The sequence below is a fragment of the Salminus brasiliensis genome, chromosome 3, assembly GCF_030463535.1.
Source record: "Salminus brasiliensis chromosome 3, fSalBra1.hap2, whole genome shotgun sequence".
NCBI lineage: Eukaryota > Metazoa > Chordata > Actinopteri > Characiformes > Bryconidae > Salminus > Salminus brasiliensis.
The window spans coordinates 38,379,916-38,404,002 of record NC_132880.1 but is presented as its reverse complement, the minus strand read 5'-3'; the positions used below and the strand labels follow the sequence as shown (position 1 = coordinate 38,404,002).

The window sequence follows — 24,087 nt, the reverse complement described above, 5'->3', positions numbered from 1 at the left end:
TCTCTGCCAAAGGGGGGAATATGATTCTGGGTTCTGTGATCTGGACGTGATATGATTAAAAGGATTTTAGGAGTTTTTCGTTTGGTTTTCTCGGACAGATTGTGCCTTAAGATTAGGGTCTTCAACTTCGGAAAGTAAGAAAGTGTCCATTGCATAATCTGACAGGTTCTTTGAGGGATGCCACAAAACAACTTTTTTAGTTTCATAAAGAACCGTATTTGTGCGAAGGACCTTTTGGTCGGTAAAGTCATCTTTACACATTTAACAGATTCTTTACACACACTTTTTTACACAAACGGTTCCTAAAGGAACGAAAAATAGTTGCTTTCACTATTTTCAAGGGTGTAGTGCAACACCCAGTTTAATCCTCATGTGGTCCATTTAACTTTCTTTGTTTAGTTAACAAAAATTCAGTTGCTGACCCTGTGGTCTGCCAATCCGCCCCCTCCTCCTTTACCCTCCATCACTCAGAGGCTCATTTGGCCAGTCACAGCTAGTTAAAGAGTCACAGCCCTTACTCAGACAGGAAGAGGGAGGAGGGCTCAAGCTCCAAAATCCCCTAAACACACTACGACTGGCATCGAGCGTTGCCAGTTCAGTGTAACCGCTCTATAAAGATTAATAGCCGTTAAGCTGGAGTAAGTAGGAGGGGACAGAGAGCGTGATTGGCGTGTTTGCTCAAGGACAGCACCTGTTGATCCTCCACCTCTACCTCCTTCACATCTCTTTCTTCTGACTTCCCAAGTGCACCCTGTACTTACTTGCTTCTGTCAACAATAAAAAGAAACTCATAATCATACATTTTATCTCTTCCTTCCCTTCGTCTCTCAAAAGCTCTCTGCTCGTTCTCTCTCCCTCCCTCCCTTCTCTCGGTGGTAACTAAGCAGCACAGGCGCTCGCCCACCCTCTTTTTCTCGAGCTCAGCAGTAGTTTTATTATTAACCAGCAGGCTCTACCTGAGTCCTTCAATGTGTGCATTGTTCTCCGCTACACGAGACACAAAGAGACACAGAGCTGTGCAGAACAGCAGCAGACTCAAACAGTCTGCGCTTCCCAGTAAACTCAGTCAATAAACCACAGCATGTGACTGAATGAACTGATACTGTATGGCTTTGCTTGTTTAGCTTTTCACTTAGTCATGCAAAAAATAATAAAGAAATCAATAAAAGGACACTCTTTAAAACCATCACCCTTTAACATGTTTCAACATCGAAAAAAAGTTAGAAATCAGCCTTTATTATAAAATAATAACTTACTAATTATTTAATTAAATTGTTATTATTATCTAATAAATGTGGGGAACATTTAAAACAACGGTCAACATGGTCAGGTCAGGCTAGCAAGTTTCAATCCTAAAATTTCATCACGGGACCTACGGTAGCTCTTACTACAGTCGATGCTAAGGGATAGCGTCTACCATTAGAACGACTGCACAAGTTAGATTATAATGGGAGCAGTCCAAGTTACCGGAAACGTATAATTGAGCCGTAGTGAGAAATGCCAGCTGTTATTTCGCCACTAGAAAACATGTATTTCTATTAATTACACTCAACATCTTTCTTTTTAAGACCTTTCTTTCTTCAGTTGTTTGTTTAGTTACATTACCTCCATCTCTCAATATTCCATATGTTTAAACATGTTAAAAAAGACAAAGGTTTTCATGGGATGTCCTAATAATGTCACATGTACACACATGTTCATGTTCAGGGAATACTATGTGCAATATCCCCCCCCCCCCCCCCATGTGCAATTAAGAGTCTTTTGCTGTAAATAGTATTGTTATTGCTCTTTTATTTCTTATTTATATTGTGTATATAGTGTAAATTATTTGTCCAAATTTTTGTAACTGAGTGTCTTGCTATCCCTTTCTGTTGTTACACTGGGAATTTCCCCACTGCGGGACTAATAAAGGACTATCTTATCTTATCTTATCTTATATATTACATATAAACATAGTATACATACAGATGACCTATAACTGGTTTAGACTAACCTTTCACACTAAGCTTCTCCTGAAGTGTTGGTGTCCTTTATATATTTCAGTTGGGGAGCTAATCGAGAGTGGCTAAGAGGGGAAAAGAGGGCTATGCTATGGAATGCCACAGTAATTCACAACAGCTGAAACAATACCAGGCAATGGGAGTAGCAAAGAAGACCAAGCCTCAACACACACACGCCCACACAGCCCCAGTCGGCTACAGCTGAGAGTCAATTCAGAGAAATTAAGTCATCCGCTGATCATGTTATTCTGATCAAATGAAGAAAAAAAATAATAATTAAAGCTGCAGGAAAAACAAGAATCTCTTTAAGCCATTTTCTTATTGTTAGGTTGAATGCTAAGGGGGGGACTGACTGAGAGAAAGACTACACTCACATACTCCCCTAGATCATAGTTGTTTAACCCATTAATTAGGTTACTTAACTATATAATTCAAATATGCCAGAGCTACAACGGCCACGTCATCAGACAGAAAAGATGAGGGATTTCAACAGGCAATTCAAAAGTGGGACATCCCTATAGACAATTACTGTTTATCCTGCTGCAGTATTCTTTAAAGCACCAGTACAGTTAAAAGTTCAGTGTATCCCCGCAGGAGCAGAAACCGTTTTCAGTAAATGCTGTAAACAACTATTTTAAGTAACTGCTAGCCCTTGAGAAGATGAAGACGAGTTTAAAGGGAAGCCCTAGGGGTTTGGGTGGGGGAAGCACTGTCTTTATCCTACAGGAACAGATAGAGAGAAAGCAGAGAGATAGAGTGACAGAAAGGGGGAGGAAAGTAAAAAGGAGTGATGGTAGGAGTGTGTAAAAGCAGTTAGGATGTACTATTGCTTAAACGTTTGGCACGAGCGGTCAGTAATGTGAAACAAATGGGTTTTTTAATGTAAAGAAATTTGGTTGTAAATAAATTTAAAGTTATTAATATTGTAGTGCTTTTATTTATTATTTTTATTAATAGCTAGGAAGCTAAAACAAAACAAAAAAAATGACACACATTAAATGTATTTAAACGATGATCGCATGTAAAATAATAAATTATTAATACGCCAAGTGCTTCCAAATGTTTGAAATGGGAGTGTAAAGGAGGCAAGGGTGAGGACAGTATGGAGTGCACAGCTTGATTTAGAAGCTATTCCCTATCCTAACCAGCCCTGCCCAGGAATGCCCAGTTGGAGAGGGTCCCCTCTCTTTGCTACTGTCTGGGTCCCACTGCCCACCCCATTTTCTCAGGGCTCAGCTGCTTCGTGGCAGGGGGACGCAGGGACGCACAAGGGGACTGAGGGCACGGGAATTTTAGGGAGACCGCCACACCCTGTGTCTGTGTACAAGATTGTGAGTGTGAGGGGTTGTGGGTGGGGAGACAGCTGAAATTCCAAACGCTCCAACCAGCCTGGAATTAGAAATATCCTCCCACACGGACCTGTAGGCACACTCCCTGTACATACACACACACACCTACTGCATCTACATTAGATGCTCGGAGAACAAGCATGATTTAGAGAGCGTGAGAGGGGGCGAAAAAGAGAGAGCGAGAGAGAGCGAGAGAGAGACACAGAGAGAGAGAGAGACACAGAGACAGAAAGATAAATAGCAATTTTTCCCTAAAATAACAGCATCACCATCATTCTGATGGTACACTGACTTGTAACAGGGATAGTAGAGTCTCTGCCGCTGCCACTCAGGGCCCGGAAGGCTGCTACTGCACTAAAGTAAAAAAGGTAAAGGTGCACGTATTTGTCACTGTATACAGTGTACACTGTACAGCGAAATGTGTCCTTCGCATTTAACCCATCTGTGGTAGTGAACACACACTCACACACACTAGTGAACTAGGGGCAGTGAGTACACACACACAACCAGAGCGGTGGGCAGCCAACTCCAGCGCCCGGGGAGCAGAGAGGGCCTTGCTCAAGGGCCCAACAGTGGCAGCTTGCAAAGCCCGGGTATCGAACCCACAACCTTGTTATCGATAGCCCGGCGCTCTAACCGCTGAGCCACCACTGCCCACACTATGGAACTTTGGTGAAGTGTGTGTAAGGGCTCTTGCGAGAACTGCTCAGTCATATCGGTGTAAAATTCTGTAATACTACAGAAGGTGTTCTACTAGATCTTGGAGCATTGGTCTACAGACTTCATTGCATTCAGGTCCTCCAGTGTTGGTAAGGTCAGAATATTGGATGATCACTACCTGACCCAGTTCCACAACTCATTCCAAATGTATTGGATGAAACACACTTCCACCGCTTAATGCTAGGAGGCTTCATACCACTCTAGCCCACACCTGGCAACCAAAAGGTTCATGTTTGTCTGCTCCAGAGAATCCTATTCTATTGGCGATACTTCTTTACAAAGACTGGACAGGCTGTGTGTGCATTTGCACTGTGCACATCTGTGTCAGCAATGGGTACAACTTAAAGGTACTTGAATGCACGCATTAGAAGGGGTGTCCACAAACATTTGGACACACTGTTTTTACGATAAAATGTACAAAATAAAAATGTTAGCACCGTAGCCCAGCATCAGCAAAACAGTCTACCCTTCTACAATACAGTAAGTTTTAACATCTAATGGCTGTTCATCATTTATCTTAACATCTAACAGACACCAATCTTAGAAATCCTTATCTGTACAAAAGACAGAAACTAAACTTTCACTCTTCAGTGAACTTCCGGACATAGTTGGTGTACTTGGTGTACTTCTCATTCATCTAGAACTCAAAAGTCCTCATTACACCCCCGCCCCCTTTCCAATAATTCCCACAGTCTCTCAGTATTCAGAAGTCAAACAATAAGAGTGACTAATCTGACACCTTCTTTGCTCATCCTCGCATGCTGGACTGCTAGCCACCCCCATCACCAAGCTCATTAACACAAACACAAGATCTCGCTCTTTGTCTCTTGCATACAAACACTGCAGAGACACACACAGAGACCCTCACACACACACGCCTTGCTCATTTGGGTTGATCCTGCCTCCCCCCCTCTCTAAACTCAGCAATGACATCATTACTTTGGATTGGATGTCTATGAAATGGAGTCTGGCTTGCAGGAGAGGAGGGGGTGAGTGGTCCTTTTTTTCAAGGCAGACAGGCACTCTGGCTCTCCAAATTACCCTCACACGTTTCATTAGTAAGTGGGACGGGGGGGACGGGGAAAGGGGAGACGGGCTGGGGTGAAGGGGGTTCGTACAGAGAGCAGGCCAGCGTGTGTGTGTGTGCGTGCGTGCGCGTGTTTGTGTGTGTGTGTGTGTGTGAGAAAAGGGCCCAGAGAGGATGGAAAAACTGTGCAGACAGCCAAGCAGGATGAAAGAAGATCTCAAGGAAGTCTTAGCTAGCATTCTCCTCATCCCCCTGTCTCTCTTTCTCTCTGTCTAATGTGCGAGACCCCATTCCAGAGCTTCCTAAAAATACACACACATACACACATGATCTTGTCCATGTTCTAGCGCTGGCTTAGCTTTTACAATGACCGTCTTTTTGCCTGTATTGATCCAACACACAGATGTGTCCTGCCACATTCTTATTCTGCTACGCCTTTTCCTCCACGCTATTCAGGCTTTCTGCAGCCTCCCCTTCTTTATTTCTCGCTCTCTGCACCTCTTTATCCTGCTGCAATACAGCCCTCAGGCCTGCTGGGGAGAGCGAGAAAGACAGAGGGTGGGGGCAGAGGGGCAGCACTGTGTACTGTAGCGGACCACGTTATTAATAGGGATGGTAAATCTGAACTGTCCTGGACGGCAGCACATTCAAACAAAGACTTGGGGGGCGGGTTAGAGTCTCCAGTAAAATTGAAGGCGAGCATAAAACAAAGAGATAAGTATTTAAAAAAAAAAAAATAATAAATAGACAAGAGGACAGCCCAGCCAAGGCACAGTTTGCAGTTAAGGACAACGCTTAGTGCGAAAAACACTCAGTGCAGTTCTAATCATTAATGGGTAAATTTCCAGATAAGCACGACAAGCTGCCAGCCAATTTTGTGCCAAGCCAAGTTGGGCGAGTCAGTGCTAGTCTGATACAGAGACAGTGGGAGCAGAGACTGTTCCTGTGATTAGTTCTGCTCTCAGATTTAGCTCAGTGTCCATCACCACAGTGACAGGTCTAATGAGCTCTCAGAGTCGTCGTGGAACAGCAGGAGGGGGACAAGAGCAGCTCCTGCAGAACATTTCTCAGCCACAGTAAATGGACGCCATGTTTCTGCACAATGCGCCCAATGACAGTGACTCAGCAAGGTGAGCTACGCAATACACTCACACACACGAAAAATATCCCTGATTCACTCTCTCCTACTCCAAGAACCTCTCTCAACCCCAGTCCCACATCATTCATTTCCTATACACCCACACTCACTACCAGCCTCAACTGTGCCTTTCTTCCTCCCTCCCTTTCATTTCACACTCTGGAGGCATATGAGTAAGCGCAGAAGAGGGAACGATACATCACCAGACAGACAAACTATAAATACAAATTGCAAACCAGGGAGATGTTGGGGAGATGTTGGGGAGGTAACCATTGATCAGCCTGGGGGTGGATGGGGGTTGAGGTGAGGTGGGGGATAAGAAGACAAACTGGAGAGGAGCAGGAGTAACTGTGTCATGTTGTTTTTCTCTGCTCCTCCACCACCACCACCTCCACCACCCTCCTCCTCCTCCTCCTCCTCTTTCTAACAGAGAAGCATGCCGGGACAAGAGCCCAGATGGGGGCTGACGGCTGGAGCTGATTTAGCGAGGCGAGCTGTGATCCACAGATGCTTGTATCGCCTCTCGACAGCCCTCGCACACTTGTCTAGCCTTGCTTGGTCTCTCTTGCCACACATGCACACACAGCCTCTCAATGATCAGCTGCTCGGAGAGAGTGTACAGTATAATTTATACCAAATTACAGGTTTTGTGAGAGTTCGTTTAGATTCAAATTAGGCTGGCTGATGGAGCAAATCTCTCCAATTCACGCAAGGTAGCGGAGAGGAGAGAAAAGAGAGAGAAAAAAAAGAAAAAGAAAAATCACACAAATCTTGCAAAGAAAGACTACTTTCAAAATGATTTCCAACTCATGCCTCCGCATGAGTCATTAGCTACAGACTCTTCGTGCTCGAAGGAATTCCAAATATGATCTACTGTTCCAAGCCACAATTACAGAATCTGTCATCAGATACAAAAAAAAGACACACACAGATGCTTCAGTTTGATGAAAAGTCTAGTCTCCTCTTACCTTAAACTCTTTAAGCTGCTGCTTGATCACCTCCACTTCTGATCCCACAACGCCTTGTGCATTCACCCCTTCCTCTCCCCGGTCCAGCAGGCCTTGCAGGTCCGTGAGTCGAGCGTAGAACTCCCTCACCCGTTCCTCAGCCGCCTCTATGAGGGCCAGGCGGCCCTGGCCCCGTTCGGCCAGCTTGGCCGCCTGTCTGCTTAGCGCCTCAGTCTCCCTTCTGAGTGCCAGGAGGTCCGGAGAGCTGCCCTCTCTACGTAGCATGGTGGTGCATTCGCCCCCGTGGCCTTCTAGTTCAGTCCGCAGGGTGACCAGCCGGCCCAAGAAGCCCTTTACTGCCTCGGCCTGTGAAGCCAGGGAGTCCACATCCCGCCCTACAGGGCTGAGACTGTCTAGTTCGTCATCCAGGTCAGCAAGCCGGGAGAATACATCACGAACGCGGGACTGGACCTCTCCAACTCCCTGAAGTCGAGACTCCAGGGACGTGCAACATTGTTCAATCTGTGGACAGACAGAGAGATTGAAGAGACTGAGACTTGCACACGCTCAGACACAAACAGTGCATAACTTTACATACAGGAGCTTGTCTATTGTCTCAGACTTGACATAGTCCAGAAGTTTGACCATGTACAGATCACCATCTCCTCACCTTCTCAGTGACTTCCCCAAATTCCCTCTCTGTGTCACCAGCATGGTTCACCAGCCGCTGTCCTCCATCGCCGTTGTCTCCTGCTGCCTGTGGCATGTCCTGCACCAGCCCTTGGGCTAGATCCCGCAGATACACCACCTGTGGCTGCAGAGAGTTTAGCAACTCCTGTTGGCTGCGGAGACGTTCCAGACTCTTATTGCTGCAGGCCTGAGGACCCAGTGCCTCCTGGACCTCTAGCTGATGCCTTGCTGCCTCTAGCCTTCTCTCCACTGCCTGTCTGCCTTCCTCAAATTCCTTCAATCTGCTGCCCAGCTCCTCAAGTTGTGCTGTGCGCCCGTGTAATCTCTCTGAGAGGCTGTCCACCCTGCGGTTTAGCTGTGCTTTCTCGTCCCTCACCTCCTCTTCACCGGTCCTACTCTGCTCCAACAGCTGGTCTGCCGCAGAGTTCAGATTCTCCAGCAGGGGACGACGGCGATCCAAGTCCAAGCCTAACTGTCTGGCCTTCTGCAGGGCCTCCTCCAGGGCAGCAGGATCCAGAGAAGGCAGGATCTCTGCCTCCTTCTGCTCACAGTCCGCCACCCAGGGAGCCAGCTCATCCCGATGTTGCCGGTACTGCTCAGCACGGGAGAGTGTCTCCTTAATGCGAGCCTGCCTCTCACTAAGGCGCTGGTTTAGGCCTTCCCAGTCCTGTCGGAGGGTACTGAGGCGGGATTGCAGGGCTGATCGTTCGTCTCCAACAGGCAGTGATGCCAGGAGAGATGTTCCCTCAGCCTGGATAAGATCGTAGGACCCGCGCTGCTGGGCCACTCCACGGAGGAGCTCCTCCTGCTGGGAAAGGAGGGTCTGCAGAGCTTCTGGCCAGCAGGGAAGAGGATCACTTGCACCACCTATAGGCTCACCAGCCTTCTTGTCCAACCAGCCACGAAGCTCCTCAAACATCTGCTGGAACTGCTGTGTGCTGGAGAGAGCAGACTGCAGCTGGGATAGGCCGTCCGCTGGAGCAAAGCAGAGAGACAGAGCATGTGAATGCATGATATAGGATCAGTTCATTTTACATTTGCCTACAGATAAACTAAAGCCTTGTCAGTTGCTAAACCACACCTCTATACTAACTCACCTGCTCTTTCCTCTAGGCTGTTCAGTGGGCTACTGACACTCTCCAGTCTCTTGTGTAGCTCTTCTCGGAGGTAGGGCTCTGCGACAATGGCACTGAGCTCTGCACACAACTGTTCAGCCTGAGCTAGCTGGCTTTTCCTCTGCTCCAGTTCCGCTCGGATCTCTCCAGTCTCCTGCAGCCTGCGGCGCAGGGCTTCAGGCTGGACGCTCAGGGAGGCCTGGGCATCCAGTCTCTCACCCAGATCAGCCACACTCATGGAGAGTTCCCTCAGCAGAGCCTGGAAGCGCTCGCTGGTACCCTGCGCCTGGTCGATCTGCCCAGAGCGTCCTGAGAGCCGAGAAGTCAGGTCGTCCCACTGCCGGGTGATGGCGGCCAGCTCCTGCTGCACCTCAGCCAGGTCTTGACCATCACCAGAGCCCTGTTCTCCAGTAGGAGAGAGGATGCCCTCTGCTGCTTGGGTCAGTTGATCAAACTGCGGTCGCCGTGTCTCAAACTCACGCAGCATGAACTGGGAGAGAGAGAGTGGGAGAATTACTGACTAATCAAAATGGATAATAGGACTCATTTATGATCTAGTAATAATTAAGCAATCATTTCTTTATCAGTGAGAAAAGCTTTTTTAAATATACCTGTACTTGTTGTTTCTGAGTGTTGAGCATGTTTGGGTCGATGCTCAGAGGACCAAGCACGCTCATCATCAGTTCCTTCTCTTGCAGCCAGGGGCCTAGCTGATTGGCTGCTGATGCAAAGCTGCCCAGCCTGTCAGCACATGTCTCCAATTCGGTCTGCCTCTGAACTGCTGTCTTATTTGCTTTCTCCCACCGAGAGTCTAGAAACAGGAACTACTGTGAATGTGACTGATTAAAGCAAACAAACAGCCTGTTCTGATACTCCTTCAAACCACAACAGCAGTAGCTGAGTGCTCTGGCACTCTTGGCAACATGAAGATTCTGGTGTACCTTGAATGACAGTGTGTGACCACAAATAATCATTTTTAGAGGGAAATGCAGAAAGGGCCGTAGGGCGTTAAGATAAAAGGAGCGCAAGGCAATCACTTCTAATTTAGTCTACTTCTGTTCTGGCATCAGATGAACAAAAACACATACACAACCCTGGAAAGAACATGCTCTTGCATTTAGAGACTCTCAGTGACTCATGTGGCGAACCAGCCTGGCATCCACATTTGGTTTAAATAAAGCACCAGGTCCATGACCTGGTTCTGCTTTCAGAATGGTTCTGATGCTTTGAGTCATTGCAGAAATATGACATATTGAGTGGGGACTGAAAGCTCTTCCTGGAGCTCCATCCTCCAGCCTCCCACCAGTTTCTACGACCTACGCACCATACCTCGCTTTTATTTGATGTACCACAGGGGCCTTCAACCTTTCAGAACCACAGCCTCCACACAAGATTTTTTTTTTCAGAAGTTATTTGGTGCTCCACAAACAAGCACATAAAACTTGTAATGCTTTCGTTAAACTGTACAGTAGGACTCAAATAAGCTGTGCATGTGATAGAACTTAGAATATAAGAGCGCCTGCAAAACAGGTTTAATTTAGAGCCACTGGCTCATCATTGCAGTGCAATAATTATAATAACACAATAATTCATCTCTGTGCGGTTACCGTGCTGTTCAAAGTGAGCACTGTTCAGTCTCAATAACACAATTATTTCCCCATTTCTTCTCTGTGCTGTCCCTTTTTTGTACTGACCTATGTCGTTAAGCTGCTGTTTCCAGGTCTCTGCTTCTGGAGAATCTGGGTTTTCAGTAATCAACTGCTTCAGGGTACTCTTCAGATCCTCCACCTTCCCAGACTGCTCCGTGAGTTCAGACAGCAAGGCCTGCGCGGCAAAGATATCATGCAGTCAGATTATTGATTATACAACCACTTGGAGTGGCACCAGGAGGCTAGGTTGTTCTGCCCAGTGAAATTACAGTCCTTATCCATGCTTATTTTCTGTGTTTTACAGGAGCCCTTGCATAACGCAAAATCCATGGAACCATGTAAGTACTTCAGGCAATTGCCAAACTGTGACCGTCAAAAATCTAATCCTCTGTGCTCACCTTGTTCTCCTGGGCCTGGGCCCGGACCACCTCGGGTCTTGAGGGTGAGGCGGTCTGGCCCTGAGTCAGACTCTGCTCACGAGGGCCTAGCCACTGCAGCAGGGTCTCAGCGTCCTGCCTGGCCTTCTGGCGGAGCTCAAGAGAAGCCTGCTGTTTGCCTTGCCTGTCCTGCAGATTCCCACCCAGCTGCTCATACTTGCTGTTCACCTCTGCCACAGCCACCTGGATCTCTGTTAGGTCTGAAGGGAAGTAAGCGAAAGAGGGGGGGGGGGGGGGGGGGGTGGGTAGCGAAGGGAAGAGGAAGGGAAGAGAAGCAATCGCAGGATTTTACAAATTGATGAACGAAATGGGTTAAAATGGTGGCGCTTAGGGATGTTCTGATCCATTTAGAGAAAGACAAAGAAGCTTGACAAACCTGACATTCCAAAGCAGCATACTCAAGGCATTGGAAATGATTTGACTGAAGGAAAATACTAAAAAAAAAAGTAATTTATATAAAAAAAAATGAAAAAAGGCACCCTATTAAATCTTATCTAAATTAGGCTGCTGTGACTACCTTACTGCACTTGATTTTGCCATCTTATCTTCTCTTCTGACTTACATTAGACATTGGCACATGCTTAACACTAAACAACGAGCGCGAGAGCAAAAACTTTGATTAGGACATCCCTAATCCCCCCTCATTCTTTCTCTTTACAATGAAGATAATTCCTTAGGGACGCCACAATAGCCTTTTTTTAATGTCACAAAAAAGCCGAATGCACACAGACAAAAGCTGACACACATCACTCTCAATATGCTGTGAAAGCACACTGGCAGGGGAGGGCAAGGAGATATGCAGTACATATTCGTCTTGTTCTGGGAAAGATGAGTCATAGCACGGTGGTGAGTGAAAGAATGGACGCATGATGGATGTTAAGTGCTCTGTAGCACGGGGCATTCTGTGATGCTCAGTGACTGGGGGGAGCCGGAAGAAGCTCACCTTTGCAGGTGTGAATGCCATTGACACTGCTGGAGCTGCCGGCACCATTGAGCTGGGAAACACCTGGGAGAGAGGCACACACTCAGACACTGCTGCTATACACACATGCATGAACACAATATACACACACAGACACACATACACACAAGGACTTGCACATAGAGCTCAGACCATTATACAGACACAAGCTCACACAAGCAAAACATGAAGGACACTCAAGCAGACAGACACTTCTCTTAACGGAAAGAGAAGATGCTTTTTTTTCTTCAGTGGACTGGATCAATGTGTTTTGCACTCCTGAATAATAAACAGCACCAATTAAACAGGGTCTTCTTTATTTAATGTTGTATGTTTGTAATGTTGTAATTTGTAATTCCCACCCAGTAGTTAGTTAGTCCTCATATACGATGCTACCAGTGATGGAAGGGGAAGAGGCTAGCAATTCACATACAGCCAGTCAACCATGTGACTTAGAGCAGTCACTAAAGCAACAATAGTGCACAGCTGAAGGTGCTTGGAGGAGATCAGTAATTGCCTCTTCTGCTACATCAGCTAACAGACAACCACACTGACAAGCATCACACTCTGTGATTGGGGAGAGAGAGGGCCATCCCAACCACCCAGAGAGAGAAACCAAGTGTTCTATGGGGATCCTGGGCACAGATGGCAGTGGCATCACCGGATACTAAGCTTGTATTATCCTGATTCTGATATTCTAATATCCTATTTATCCTATTTTCAACATTTAAGAAGAAAACTAAATAAAGAAAAACAAAGTTTGCACTTTCCTACTTCTACTTTTCCTGCTTCGTCTTATTTATTTGTTTGTTTGTTTAGCATTTATAAAATAATAATTAAATGTTTGTTTATGAAAAATATAGCGGCGCCTGTATTTTTTTTTTGCACCATCAAAACAATAGGTGTTTAAAATTATAAACACATTAGTCCTGTTAAACGTATAACATTAACACAATAAATAAATACTAATTTTACAGCATCCTTAAAATATCTCTCCAGATGCTTGCATGATGTATGTTGCTATGATAGAAACATATACCTGCAGCTTTGTGGTTCAAACACAGTTGTTTTTCTAGAGGAATATCTGCAGCACCTTCAGCAGACTACTCAGGACAGTGCTTATGGATACAACTAAAAGCTGCACACTACAAGTATAAATAAGATCCACATGCAGCTTCTGTTGTTCTTAGTGCCCATCAGTGATGAAAACTGGAAGGTAGGTTGGTTTTGTGTGTTTGTGTGGGTCTGGGGGTAATTTATATATTTTATAATTATATTTTTTGTAAATAAGGCAAAGGTAATGAACCATAATTAACTACTAAAAACAACTTCATTTAACTGTCTCACAGCTTTGGAAAGCACACATTAATTTAGGTGTGTCCAAACCTTTGACAGGTACTGTTAATTATATAGGATTTACGGCCATCAAGGAAACGACAGAAGTATGTCGCAATAGTTGTACGCCTATACAAGTTTTTTACCAGTCTTGTTGTGCGAAGCAGTGATGCTGATGATTAGGCTCTCTAGCTCCGAGCTGCTCTTGTTCAACTCCTGAACTCGGCCACCCTGGGACTCCCATTCACTCAGCAGGTCCTGAGAGAAAGAGTTATTAACAGCAGTTAACACTGGAGAAAAAGCGTCATATGTAGGTCTCAGCTCAGTATTGCCCCAAACCTGGCCCTGGCGATCCTTTGCCCTGCACAATGTAGTGATGTCCTGCTCTAACATGCTCCCTTCAACTTTGGAAGGGCTTGTTAATTAGCTGGACATGTGTTTAAAACAGGGTAACACTACAATGGGCAGGGCAGGGGGATCTTCAGGACCCACTGGCATGGAGGGTATTACTATTGCACAAATTATCAGCAATTTGACTCGAGCCATCATGCCACAGCTATTCCAATAAACGTAAACACTAACGCTATACTGCGGACCCACCTTGAGCTGCTGTACTCTCCTCTGAAGGCCGTCTGTGTTCAGGTTGGGCTCTTTAGCAGGCAGCTGCTCCTGCACCGTCTGCAGCCACCTGAGGAGGGAGCCAGAGAGCGAGCGGAACTGCACCAACTGCTGCTCACAACTCTGGGTGGCACTCAATCTGCAGAGAAGACGATAATTAATTAAAAACAATTTAATGGGAATATGGACTACACAGCCCTATTGTTAGTGGTAGAATCACTTTTATTTGAAGTATCTTCAAGTATTTCTAGAGGCCGTTTTGAAACACTCTTCCAAGCCACAGCTCCAAAACCTCCAGATGAACTCACATAGTTGGCTGGGTTACATCAGTCTTGCACTCTGCCATTAGAGAATGGCTACACAGTAGAGTATTTTAAGTGATGGCGACAGCAAAGGCTTTTGTGAGGGATATTTCACAGGGCCAAGCTCCCATGCAGCCTTTTCACACAGGCAGCATGCCCAGGCTACAGCTATCCACAGCCAGGGTGAAAGGGCATTTACACACAGACAGGCTGCAGAACTATGGCCCATGTGGCAGTTCTCTTGCAGATGAATCATTTCTTTACAAAACTTCTCTCCTCTTGCACTCAGAAATGCATTTTGATGGGAAGTGATGTGCCTCAAATGGTCAGCCTTTATTGCCTTTGTATGGAAAACGACATGATTCTATTCTATAACTTTTAGGAGATTAACAGACTTAATGATCCTTATTTGGGCAGCAAGTGTTTTTTTACTCAGTAATACACTAATACTGGAATACATAATTAAACACTCATACGGAAAGTAGTGATTTTACAAAACTGTGTTTATTAAAACACCTCCAAAGCTCTCCTAATGGGAGTATAGCATTATTTACAGTTACATTTTAACTCCACATGCTGGCTGGGAGCATCCAGGAAAAATCTGGAACCAGGCTTTGTTCTTCAAACTAGCTCACAAGATCTTAACTACCATCTCAACTACTATCTTCACAATAAGAGACCTGTGTTATCTGGTAGTTTATTAGAAAAACATTGCATGTTTTAATGTGCTTAGTGTGCTAAAACAGAAGGCGAGGGTGTCCTAGTTTCCCTTTAATGGCACTTTTAGCTGCTAACTAAAGGATCAGGCTTTTCACCAAGACATGGGAGATGTTATTTGTTTAGCCCTGAATGTCCAGCACTCACTTCTCATTGACACTGGCTTCCAGTCGAGCAAACTCCTCAGACACTTCTTTGGTTGAGTCCAGTAGGCTGTGTGCATTGGCAAGTACCCCAGACTGGCTGAGGCCTGTACCAAGCTCCACAAATGACTTTAGCTGACTTGCTTCTTGGGCAAGCTCTGATTTCACCTCCTAAAATAAAAAATGTGATAAGATAAATTGAGCTCTTTACTTTTTACCAGGCACCACTAGTCCCATAAGCAACATTTCAATTTTCCATTACCTCTATGGTGTGTCTGTAGTCCTCCATGCTGCACTCTGGCTGCCCCCCTACGCTCAGCGCTCGCTCTCGGCTCTGTGCGAAGCTGTGGAGGTCCATGCTCAGACGTTCAAAGCTCTCCAGCTTGGGCAGAAGTCCTCGCAGTTCAGTCTCGCTCTCAGCCTGCTTGGTCTGAGCTGCTGTGTAGCGCTGGGCCAGATCTTGCAGTGCCCCCTGCAGCCCAGAGACTGTGGATGCATCTGCAGATTTCAGCAGCTTGGACACGGAGTCTCGAGTAGCTTCTACACTGCCCTGCCGTGACAACAATTCCTGTCGCAGTTTCTGTTGGGGTGGGGGAGAGAAGAAGGAATCTTTACCGTACAGTTGTTAGACCTGTTCACAATACTTCCATAACACCAAACAGAACTTGGCAGCTGGACTATGTGGCAAGGGCAAGGTGAAAACGGCTTAGTCTAACCATCCATTTAAATGTGGCATAGCCAGATAAATACCTGATTTTGAGTAAGAGCCTCCTGCACTGCTTGGGCAGTAGGCTGGACTGGTCCTGGAGTTAACACTAAGCCATCCAGCCAAGCCAGCAGGGCTTTAAGCCCCTCCTGAACGCTGACAGACTGAGCGACAGCAGTTTGGAGTTGCTCGGCCCTCTGAGAGACATGCTCGGACAGAGTTCCAAACCGACTCTCCAGCGCATCTAAAACGGGGACCAGCAGTATTACAAAATGATACCAATGATTAGAATATTCACTATATTAAAACAAACAGGGCAGGTGTATAGCTACCTGTGGTAGTATTGATGTCTGTTGCTTTGAGAGTGGGGGACTCCTGAGTGCTGGTGAGAACTTTGCCTGCTCTCTTCACCTTTTCCAACTGCACCAAACGCTCTGCCAGCTCATCCTGCAGATGCTGCAGAGATTAGAAACTAATGTTTAATACAATCTGCATTACGTATAGTTCAGTCCTTTAAGTCAGCTCATAGAAGACCATAGCCATCATAGCTATCCCCACCTTTACAGCATTCAGTGTGTTCTGTAGTGTCTGTGTGTCTGTCTGCTCTCCGCTGGGTTTGAATATGCTCTGATTTTTCTCCTGAGCACTCAGCCACGAGTCCAAAGCACTAGCTTCACTCTGGTATTGCTGGTACTGATCCAACAGAGTGGACAGATGGGTACCAAGATCTACAGACTGGAACACGCAGGAAGAAGGTCCAATAAATTAACTGGAGAGATCTGAAGAAGGGCCAAAAAAAGTGTACAGATTAAAAGTATAAAGCTGCCTACCTTGTTTTGCAGTGAATTGTAACGCTGGGTGGCATCCTGCAACTTGTCGCTGACCAGCTGTCTTGTGTCCTCCAGAGCTGGGTCAGTGCCACCTATTCTTTCTAGAGCACCCTGAACAGAGTCCAGGACTTTCTGACCAGAGATGGACACGAAGCGCAAGTCTGCCTTATGGCAGATCAAATCTTCTGCCAGCTAGAAAAAAAAAAAAAAAAAAAAAAAAAAAAAAAAAAAATCAGAAAGCAAACAATGACTGTTACACAAAAGAAGTGGTTTGTGTGGCACAACAGACAACACCACTACCTGCCTGTGGGAGACTAGGGTTTGATTTGCGGTCTGGGAATACACCTGTAATGGTCTTTGCACAATGTCTGTACACTACACTCTGCAACGCGAGTGACCTTGTAAGTCACTGCGGATAAGAGCGTCAGTTAAATGCTGCAAATGTAAAGTACAAACACGTCCTGGACCAACTTCACTTAATGAATTGTACAATAAAAATCTGAAAAAGTACAGTGATGAGGCCTCCCTTTATTTGTAGACTGTACACTTTATCCACTCACAGATTATCTACAGTTGTTTCAAATGTTAAACTATGTGGTGAAACCATGGACTTGCAACAGTGTCCGTGTAAGGGTTAGGTTTATCTTTTAGGTGGAGGTTAGGGTGACGCTCAGATGCAGTTTCCCTGGCCTACAACTCTGTTGCCTAAGAATGAAATACACATATTTTCCTTTTAAGGAAAGGTCTTACTGAATAGTGTTGCTTTTGTATCCTCTTGGCATAGCTTACAGTTAGGTAGCTGAATTGATTGTAGCTGGGTTAGATTGTACTCTAGCACTTTTTCAGAATCTGGAGGCGATGTGAGCTATTACTATTGTCAACAACACAGGCCAAGGTGAACGATGGCAACTTTAGTTGTCGACAGGCTTTCACCAGTAGACTGGCTGTATGTAAATTTTGGGGGCATAAATATAATGAGTCAAAAAAGCGCAACAGTTTGGGGGGTTTGAAATTGGTCCACTGTCCAGCCTTGGTTTGGTTATGATGGATTTTCTATTGAAGGAGGACACAAGAGTGTCATTATATAACCAAGCCAAGAGGAATTCAGTTTTCCATTCAAGGGCACCTTTAAAGCACCTATCTAAAAGATTTTTAGCCGAATGTAAGTTAAAGGTAAGTTACTTATCTACAAAAAAAGAATAAACATAATTCTATCCAAATAAAGCGTTGCTAAACACTCGATTATTAACTGATAGAGTGGTGATCACCTTTTTGTGCTGCTCTAGTCTGTCTCTCAGAGCTTGCGCATCAGCTTCTCCTTGTGCCAAGGAACCAAGCCCCTGTTCACTCTGCTCAAGCCATGCTCCCAAGGTTCCGTGCTCTTGCACGAACTTGGCAAGCTCATCTCTGAGGGCTTCTGTCCGCCTCTGTCTGTCCTGGCAACTCTGAAGGCGCTCCTGGTGCTGACTCTGCAGCTGGTCTAGCTTGGCACGCAGGCACTGCTTCTCCTCTGGCGGCACGCTGGAGTCAGGCTGTTCTAGCAGAGAGCGAGTGGACTGGGCCACCTGGAGAAGGTGAGCCTGCTGGGCTTGTAAATGCTGCAGCTCAGTCTGGAAAAATAAATAAATATATAAAATTAAATGAAATTAAAAATGACATTCAGAAAACTTCAAGAGAATCAAAAATATCGGAGCAGATCTCTGCTTGAGAGAGTTAGTCAAGTTCTGACCTTCAGCATGTCACTGTGAGAGATCAGAGCGCCCTCTGGTGTTGTAGCAGTGGGAGCATCTGGAACAGTTTCCCCTAGCGACTTTCTCCTGGACGTGTCTAATGATGACAACTCTTCAAGCAGTGTGTCTATTTTTCCCCGAGTCTCCTGCAGCTCCTCCTCTGCTTTAGCCTTGCAAGGACAAGAAGAAACACGAGAGCAGACAGTTTTAGGTGCTGCGTAGTGAGAGGGATGAAATGATGACTGAACTGAAGACTATATGAGGATTTTACCCTCTGTGTGTTTTGCTGTACTGTTGTGCTGATGGCAGTGTCCAGCTGTGCCAGTGAGGACTGGGCTGTTTCTGTGACTGTGCTATACTGCTCCTTCATACGCTTCAGCGCCCCCTGCAGGTTGGCCCTCTCCTCAGGACTCAGATCATCACCACGCTCAGCTAGGAACTCTTCCACTGACCGCACTGCCTCCATCACTCCATCACCTTTGGTCTGAAGATCCTTCTGCACCTCCTAAAGGTATTGATCAGTTGAGATGCTTGTTTAGACACACAGATTCAATTCAATTCAGCATACATTCATTCAAATGTATGCCCAAATGTTTGTGGACACCGCTTCTAATGAATGCATTCAGCTACTTTAAGTTGCACCCATTGCCCAAACCCTCACCCAAACCCTCACAACAATGCTCCAAAATCAAGAAGAAAGCCTTCAATCATAGTGGAAACAGTTACTCCAACAAAAGTCTTTTGCAATAACCTTGGTTTTGGAAGAAACAATAAATTAACACGTGTCCCAATACTTCTGTCATATAGCATAACTGACTGTCTAGTGTTAAGTTACAATGGGCCATAATTACAGAATTTGATGGCTCTTAAAAACACAAATAAAGGCTCGATTTTAATATTGTGTGAACCTCAAGTTTCCTCTCATTTTGCCGGTTAAGAGGACACCAGTGAGCGTATAATTAAATAAACGTTGTATAAGGTATTAATTCACTTAAGCCAAACAGCTGTATTAGCATCTCACCTTAAGCTCACTCTGTTTCTGCTGAAGTACGCTCACATCTCCCGATTCTGCCCCCGTTCTCTGACTGGCTAGCAGACTGGCTGCACCCGCCAACCACATGGAGAGGCCTTCAAGTTTCTGTGAGCACTCCGCCTTCTGCTGCTGCACAACCTGAATTCCCAAATGCAACAGAAAACAAGGATGGACCAAAAGGTGGAGAGAAAGGAAAGGACAGTGTGAAATTTACCCCTATATTGGGTAAGCACAATTCTATTCCCTCCTCTTTAAAAGTCACACAACTTTCACCCTCCCTCTTTCAAACCTTACGCTACGCACACGTCTCATTTCTCACACAAGATTGCACTGTTTGAGCAAGATGTATCCAGAGTTTTCACACAAGCAGACAAACAAACATTTTCACAAGGTCAGTCAAGCAGGGAAAAAGACTTCAGATTAACACAAACACGTTTTATCAGTCAGATTTTTCCCTTTTCTTTCCGAAAAGAAAGAAAACAGAAAAACAGGCTTGCTATCATAAAAAGGCAGCGTTTAAATCTCTAGCCTTTTCCGAGGTAGGCATAAGCGCTTGTCCTCTGTGGCAATCTGTAAGAGCAAGGCAGAGAGAGTTAATACACATGTTATATCCACACACATGCATCAAGCAAAACAGAGTCTAGCAGTTGGCAAAGTAAGCTGAAGAAGCACTATGGAGGTCAGAAACACTAACGCTGGAAAACTGATAGGTGATGACCAGCTTCTATGTTAAAAATAGAGCCCTAAATGTGCATGTGACCATGATCTCTGACGGATACTTAACATCCTTCATGCTAAATGACTTTATTTTCGGCCTATTGGATTGGATTTACAGGGCATATGCTGGTGAAGCCGTTACGGGGCGTGAATTAATGGCCGCAGTAAAACTGCATTTTCTTGATACTGCTGTTAAGAAGCGTAGACACTCAAGCAGGTATCTGCAAACCTCTCTCTTCATAGCAGTCTGTCTCATTTTTTCCCTCTCTCTTTCCTCCCGTTCCCGCTCTTTCTCCTGCCGTTCTTGCTCCTCCTCTCTGGCTCGCTGAACTGCGAGGGCCTCAGCCCTGGCGTGAGCGCGGCCTGAGGCCTGGTGGAAGGCCCTCTGCAGCTGCTGCAGCTGCCTCAACAGCTGCCTGCTTTGCTCCGGTTCCAGGTCCTGTGCACGCTCTGAGATAAACACTTGGATGTCGAATGCCACAGTGCTCACATCAGCGGCTTGTGCCGTGAGACACTCCTCTAAGTCCTGAAAAAATTAAAATGACAAAAATGATTAAAACAGCTTAGTCAGTTGGGGATGAGGTGGGGTGGTGATCACCCAATACCCTGATCTCATTAATGCTCTTGTCACTGAATGCAATCAAATCCTCACAGCAATGCTCCAAAATCTAATAGAAAACCTTTCCTAGACAGTAGAGACAGTACCTCCAACAAAAGCAGGATGACCTTTTTTTAATACCCTTGATTTCGAAGAAACAACAAAGGAGAAGGTGTCCCAATACTTTTTGTCCATATATGCCAAAAATCATGGGACAGGAACTATGTGGCATCGATTCCACAGATGGACAGAAGACAACTAGAGGGACCTTTAGCCATGCTGTCTGAACAGCCACCCACAGCTCTGTGGTATTATGGTAGGTGCAGGATCTTGGGTGCGAACTGACCCGGGTACACCACATTCCATAAATGCTCAACTGGGCTCATGTAACCATGCCGGCCACACTATTCGCCTGAACTCTCCAGATTGTTCTTTAAACCAATTCTGGACAACTTGGGCCTGATAGCATAGTGTTTCACCAAGCAGTGAAACGTAGCGGGCACTGATCAATGATGTGTTTAGACGCCATGACCCATGCCATGAGAACACACCCCCACACCAGTATGGAACCACCACCTGCCTGAACACTCTGATCTTCTTGACAAATGGGGTGAACTCATTAACACTACCATTGCCTTGCCATGAGCACTCTGGCCAATGTTCAACCTCACAACTTATACAGGTGGGGGCACTCCCAAGCTATGCCATGTCTTCTGGCATGTCAGTGTATAGAACATACAGTGGGGAGAACAAGTATTTGATACACTGCTGATTTTTCAGGTTTTCCCACTTGCAAAGCATGTAGAAGACTGTAATTTTTATCATAGGTACTCTTCAACTGTGAGTGATGGAATCTAAAACAAAAATCCAGAAAAATACATTGTATGATTTTTAAATAATTAATTTCCATTTTATTGTGGGAAATAAGTATTTGATACACCAGAAAAAGAAACTTAATATTTGGTACAGAAACCTTTGTTTGCAATTACAGAGATGAGACGTTTCCTGTAGTTCTTGACAAGGTTTGCACACACTGCAGCAGGGATTTTGGCCCACTCCTCCATACAGATCTCCTCCAGAGCCTTCAGGTTTCGTGGCTGTCGCTGGGCCACACGGACTTTAAGCTCCCTCCAAAGATTTTCTATTGGATTCAGGTCTGGAGACTGGCTAGGCCACTCCAGGACCTTAAGATGTTTCCTACGGAGCCACTCTTTAGTTGCCCTGGCTGTGTGTTTTGGGTCGTTATCATGCTGGAAGACCCAGCCACGACCCATCTTCAGTGCTCTTACTGAGGGAAGGAGGTTGTTGGCCAAAATCTCACGATACATGGCCCCATCCATCCTTCCCACAATACGGTGCAGTCGTCCTGTCCCCTTTGCAGAAAAGCATCCCCAAAGAATGATGTTTTCACCGCCATGCTTCACGGTTGGGATGGTGTTCTTGGGGTTGTACTCATCATTCTTCTTCCTCCAAACATGACGAGTGGAGTTTAAACCAAAAAGTTCTATTTTTGTCCCATCAGACCACATGACCTTCTCCCATTCCTCCTCTGGATCATTCAGATGGTCATTTGCAAACTTCAGACGGGCTTTGACATGCGTTGGCTTGAGGAAGGGCACCTTGCGTGCACTGCAGGATTTTAATCCTTGACGGCGTAGAGTGTTACTGATTGTTTTCTTTGAGACTGTGGTCCCAGCTCTATTCAGGTCATTGACCAGGTCCTGCCGTGTAATTCTGGGCTCATTCCTCACCTTCCTCAAGATCATTGATGCTCCACGAGGTGAGATCTTGCATGGCGCCCCAGACCGAGGGAGATTATCCGTTATTTTGCATTTCTTCCATTTTCTAATAATTGCACCAACAGTTGTTGCCTTCTCACCAAGCTGCTTGCCTATTGTCCTGTAGCCCATCCCAGCCTTGTGCAGGTCTACAATTTTATCCCTGATGTCCTTACAAAGCTCTCTGGTCTTGGGCATTGTGGAGATGCTGGAGTCTGACTGATTGAGTGTGTGGACAGGTGTCTTTTATACAGGTAACGAGTTCAAACAGGTGCAGTTAATACAGGTAATGAGTGGAGAACAGGAGGGCTTCTTAAAGAAGAAGTAACATGTCTGTGAGAGCCAAAATTCTTACTGGTTGATAGATGATCAAATACTTATTTCCCACAATAAAATGGAAATTAATTATTTAAAAATCATACAATGTATTTTTCTGGATTTTTGTTTTAGATTCCATCACTCACAGTTGAAGAGTACCTATGATAAAATTATGTAAAAAATTACAGTCTTCTACATGCTTTGCAAGTGGGAAAACCTGAAAAATCAGCAGTGTATCAAATACTTGTTCTCCCCACTGTATGTATTGGATAGGTTCTTGAAGAAAAATCAACAATACTCAGTATAGAAGGCAGCTCAGTGATCAGAGCAGCAGTTTATTTTGTCACAAGGTTGTGGGTTCAATTCCTGTAGGTTGAATTTCACTGTACTGGACAGTGTGAGTGAATTTTACCTTGCATTGCTGCAGTCTTTGAGTCAGGTCCGCTAACGTTCTGCTATCTTTATCTCTTATCTTCCCATCATCCCTTGTTTCTTGCTCCATCTGAGCTTCAGTGTCCTTAAGCCAGCTGAGAAGACTGTCCACTCTTCCTCCCAAAGACCCCAGTTCACTATTCATTGCCTCCTAAGAAGAAGTGGACACGTTTCAGATCTTCACATTAAACGTACATGATTTTGGTGCATTTGAACACACTCCAAAACAGTCTTTTTGCTTTACCTTCTGAGCATCATGGTGAGATTTCATGCCTTGCACAAGACTCTGGGAAAGTTCCCTTGCGGCGTCAAAGGCACGGGACAAACTGCGCCCGTCCTTCTCCAGGGCCATGAGTAACTGAGGTGGCACGCCTTCAAGGTGGGAGTCCAGAAGCTGCCTGGATGCTTCAACCTCTTGGTTTACTTGTGGCTCCAGATCACCGAGCTCCAGAGCTACAGTCTGGGTTTGGTGGGAGAACGGGGCACATCAAGTCATTCTCTTAAGTATGAATTCACTATTATTTAATGTTGCTGAGGCACTGTGACAGAGCCTTGGAGGCACTTACTTACCTCTGTCTGTCTGATGATGTCATCAAGTGCGAGAAGACTCCGTCCTATGGACTGCTGCTGTTGCTGTTTGAGGCGCACCTCAATGTGCCTCACCATGGAGAGGAGCGCCACAATTTTTTGGTCGTGTTCTAAGCACTCTTGGCGGACCAAAGAGGACTGGTGTGAAATACAGCTTAGTTAGAACAAGAATCTCTGAAAAAACTTCACTACCTTAGTTATGCCATGAA

At 45.5% G+C, this 24,087-nt stretch overlaps 1 protein-coding gene across 11 annotated transcripts in view; it reads right to left on the bottom strand.

The window, feature by feature from the left end:
* macf1a (microtubule actin crosslinking factor 1a) overlaps positions 1 to 24,087 on the bottom strand; it is a 202,873-nt gene that overhangs the window by 40,454 nt on the left and 138,332 nt on the right. For 9 of the 11 annotated variants that reach the window (XM_072676059.1, XM_072676060.1, XM_072676062.1 and 6 more), the window contains 23 exons: positions 23,861 to 24,016; positions 23,535 to 23,750; positions 23,271 to 23,441; positions 20,394 to 20,690; positions 19,436 to 19,585; positions 18,686 to 18,919; positions 18,414 to 18,584; positions 17,953 to 18,294; positions 16,685 to 16,876; positions 16,413 to 16,589; positions 16,187 to 16,310; positions 15,899 to 16,098; positions 15,411 to 15,728; positions 15,153 to 15,319; positions 13,969 to 14,125; positions 13,515 to 13,626; positions 12,016 to 12,078; positions 11,034 to 11,272; positions 10,681 to 10,810; positions 9,598 to 9,797; positions 8,969 to 9,476; positions 7,852 to 8,846; positions 7,203 to 7,703 (listed from right to left, as the gene is read on the bottom strand). In XM_072676059.1, the coding sequence (XP_072532160.1) occupies positions 7,203 to 7,703; positions 7,852 to 8,846; positions 8,969 to 9,476; positions 9,598 to 9,797; positions 10,681 to 10,810; positions 11,034 to 11,272; positions 12,016 to 12,078; positions 13,515 to 13,626; positions 13,969 to 14,125; positions 15,153 to 15,319; positions 15,411 to 15,728; positions 15,899 to 16,098; positions 16,187 to 16,310; positions 16,413 to 16,589; positions 16,685 to 16,876; positions 17,953 to 18,294; positions 18,414 to 18,584; positions 18,686 to 18,919; positions 19,436 to 19,585; positions 20,394 to 20,690; positions 23,271 to 23,441; positions 23,535 to 23,750; positions 23,861 to 24,016 (5,820 nt within the window). The remainder of the gene's footprint in view (positions 1 to 7,202; positions 7,704 to 7,851; positions 8,847 to 8,968; positions 9,477 to 9,597; positions 9,798 to 10,680; positions 10,811 to 11,033; positions 11,273 to 12,015; positions 12,079 to 13,514; positions 13,627 to 13,968; positions 14,126 to 15,152; positions 15,320 to 15,410; positions 15,729 to 15,898; positions 16,099 to 16,186; positions 16,311 to 16,412; positions 16,590 to 16,684; positions 16,877 to 17,952; positions 18,295 to 18,413; positions 18,585 to 18,685; positions 18,920 to 19,435; positions 19,586 to 20,393; positions 20,691 to 23,270; positions 23,442 to 23,534; positions 23,751 to 23,860; positions 24,017 to 24,087) is intronic. The other 2 variants (XM_072676055.1, XM_072676063.1) reach the window with 2 other exon arrangements.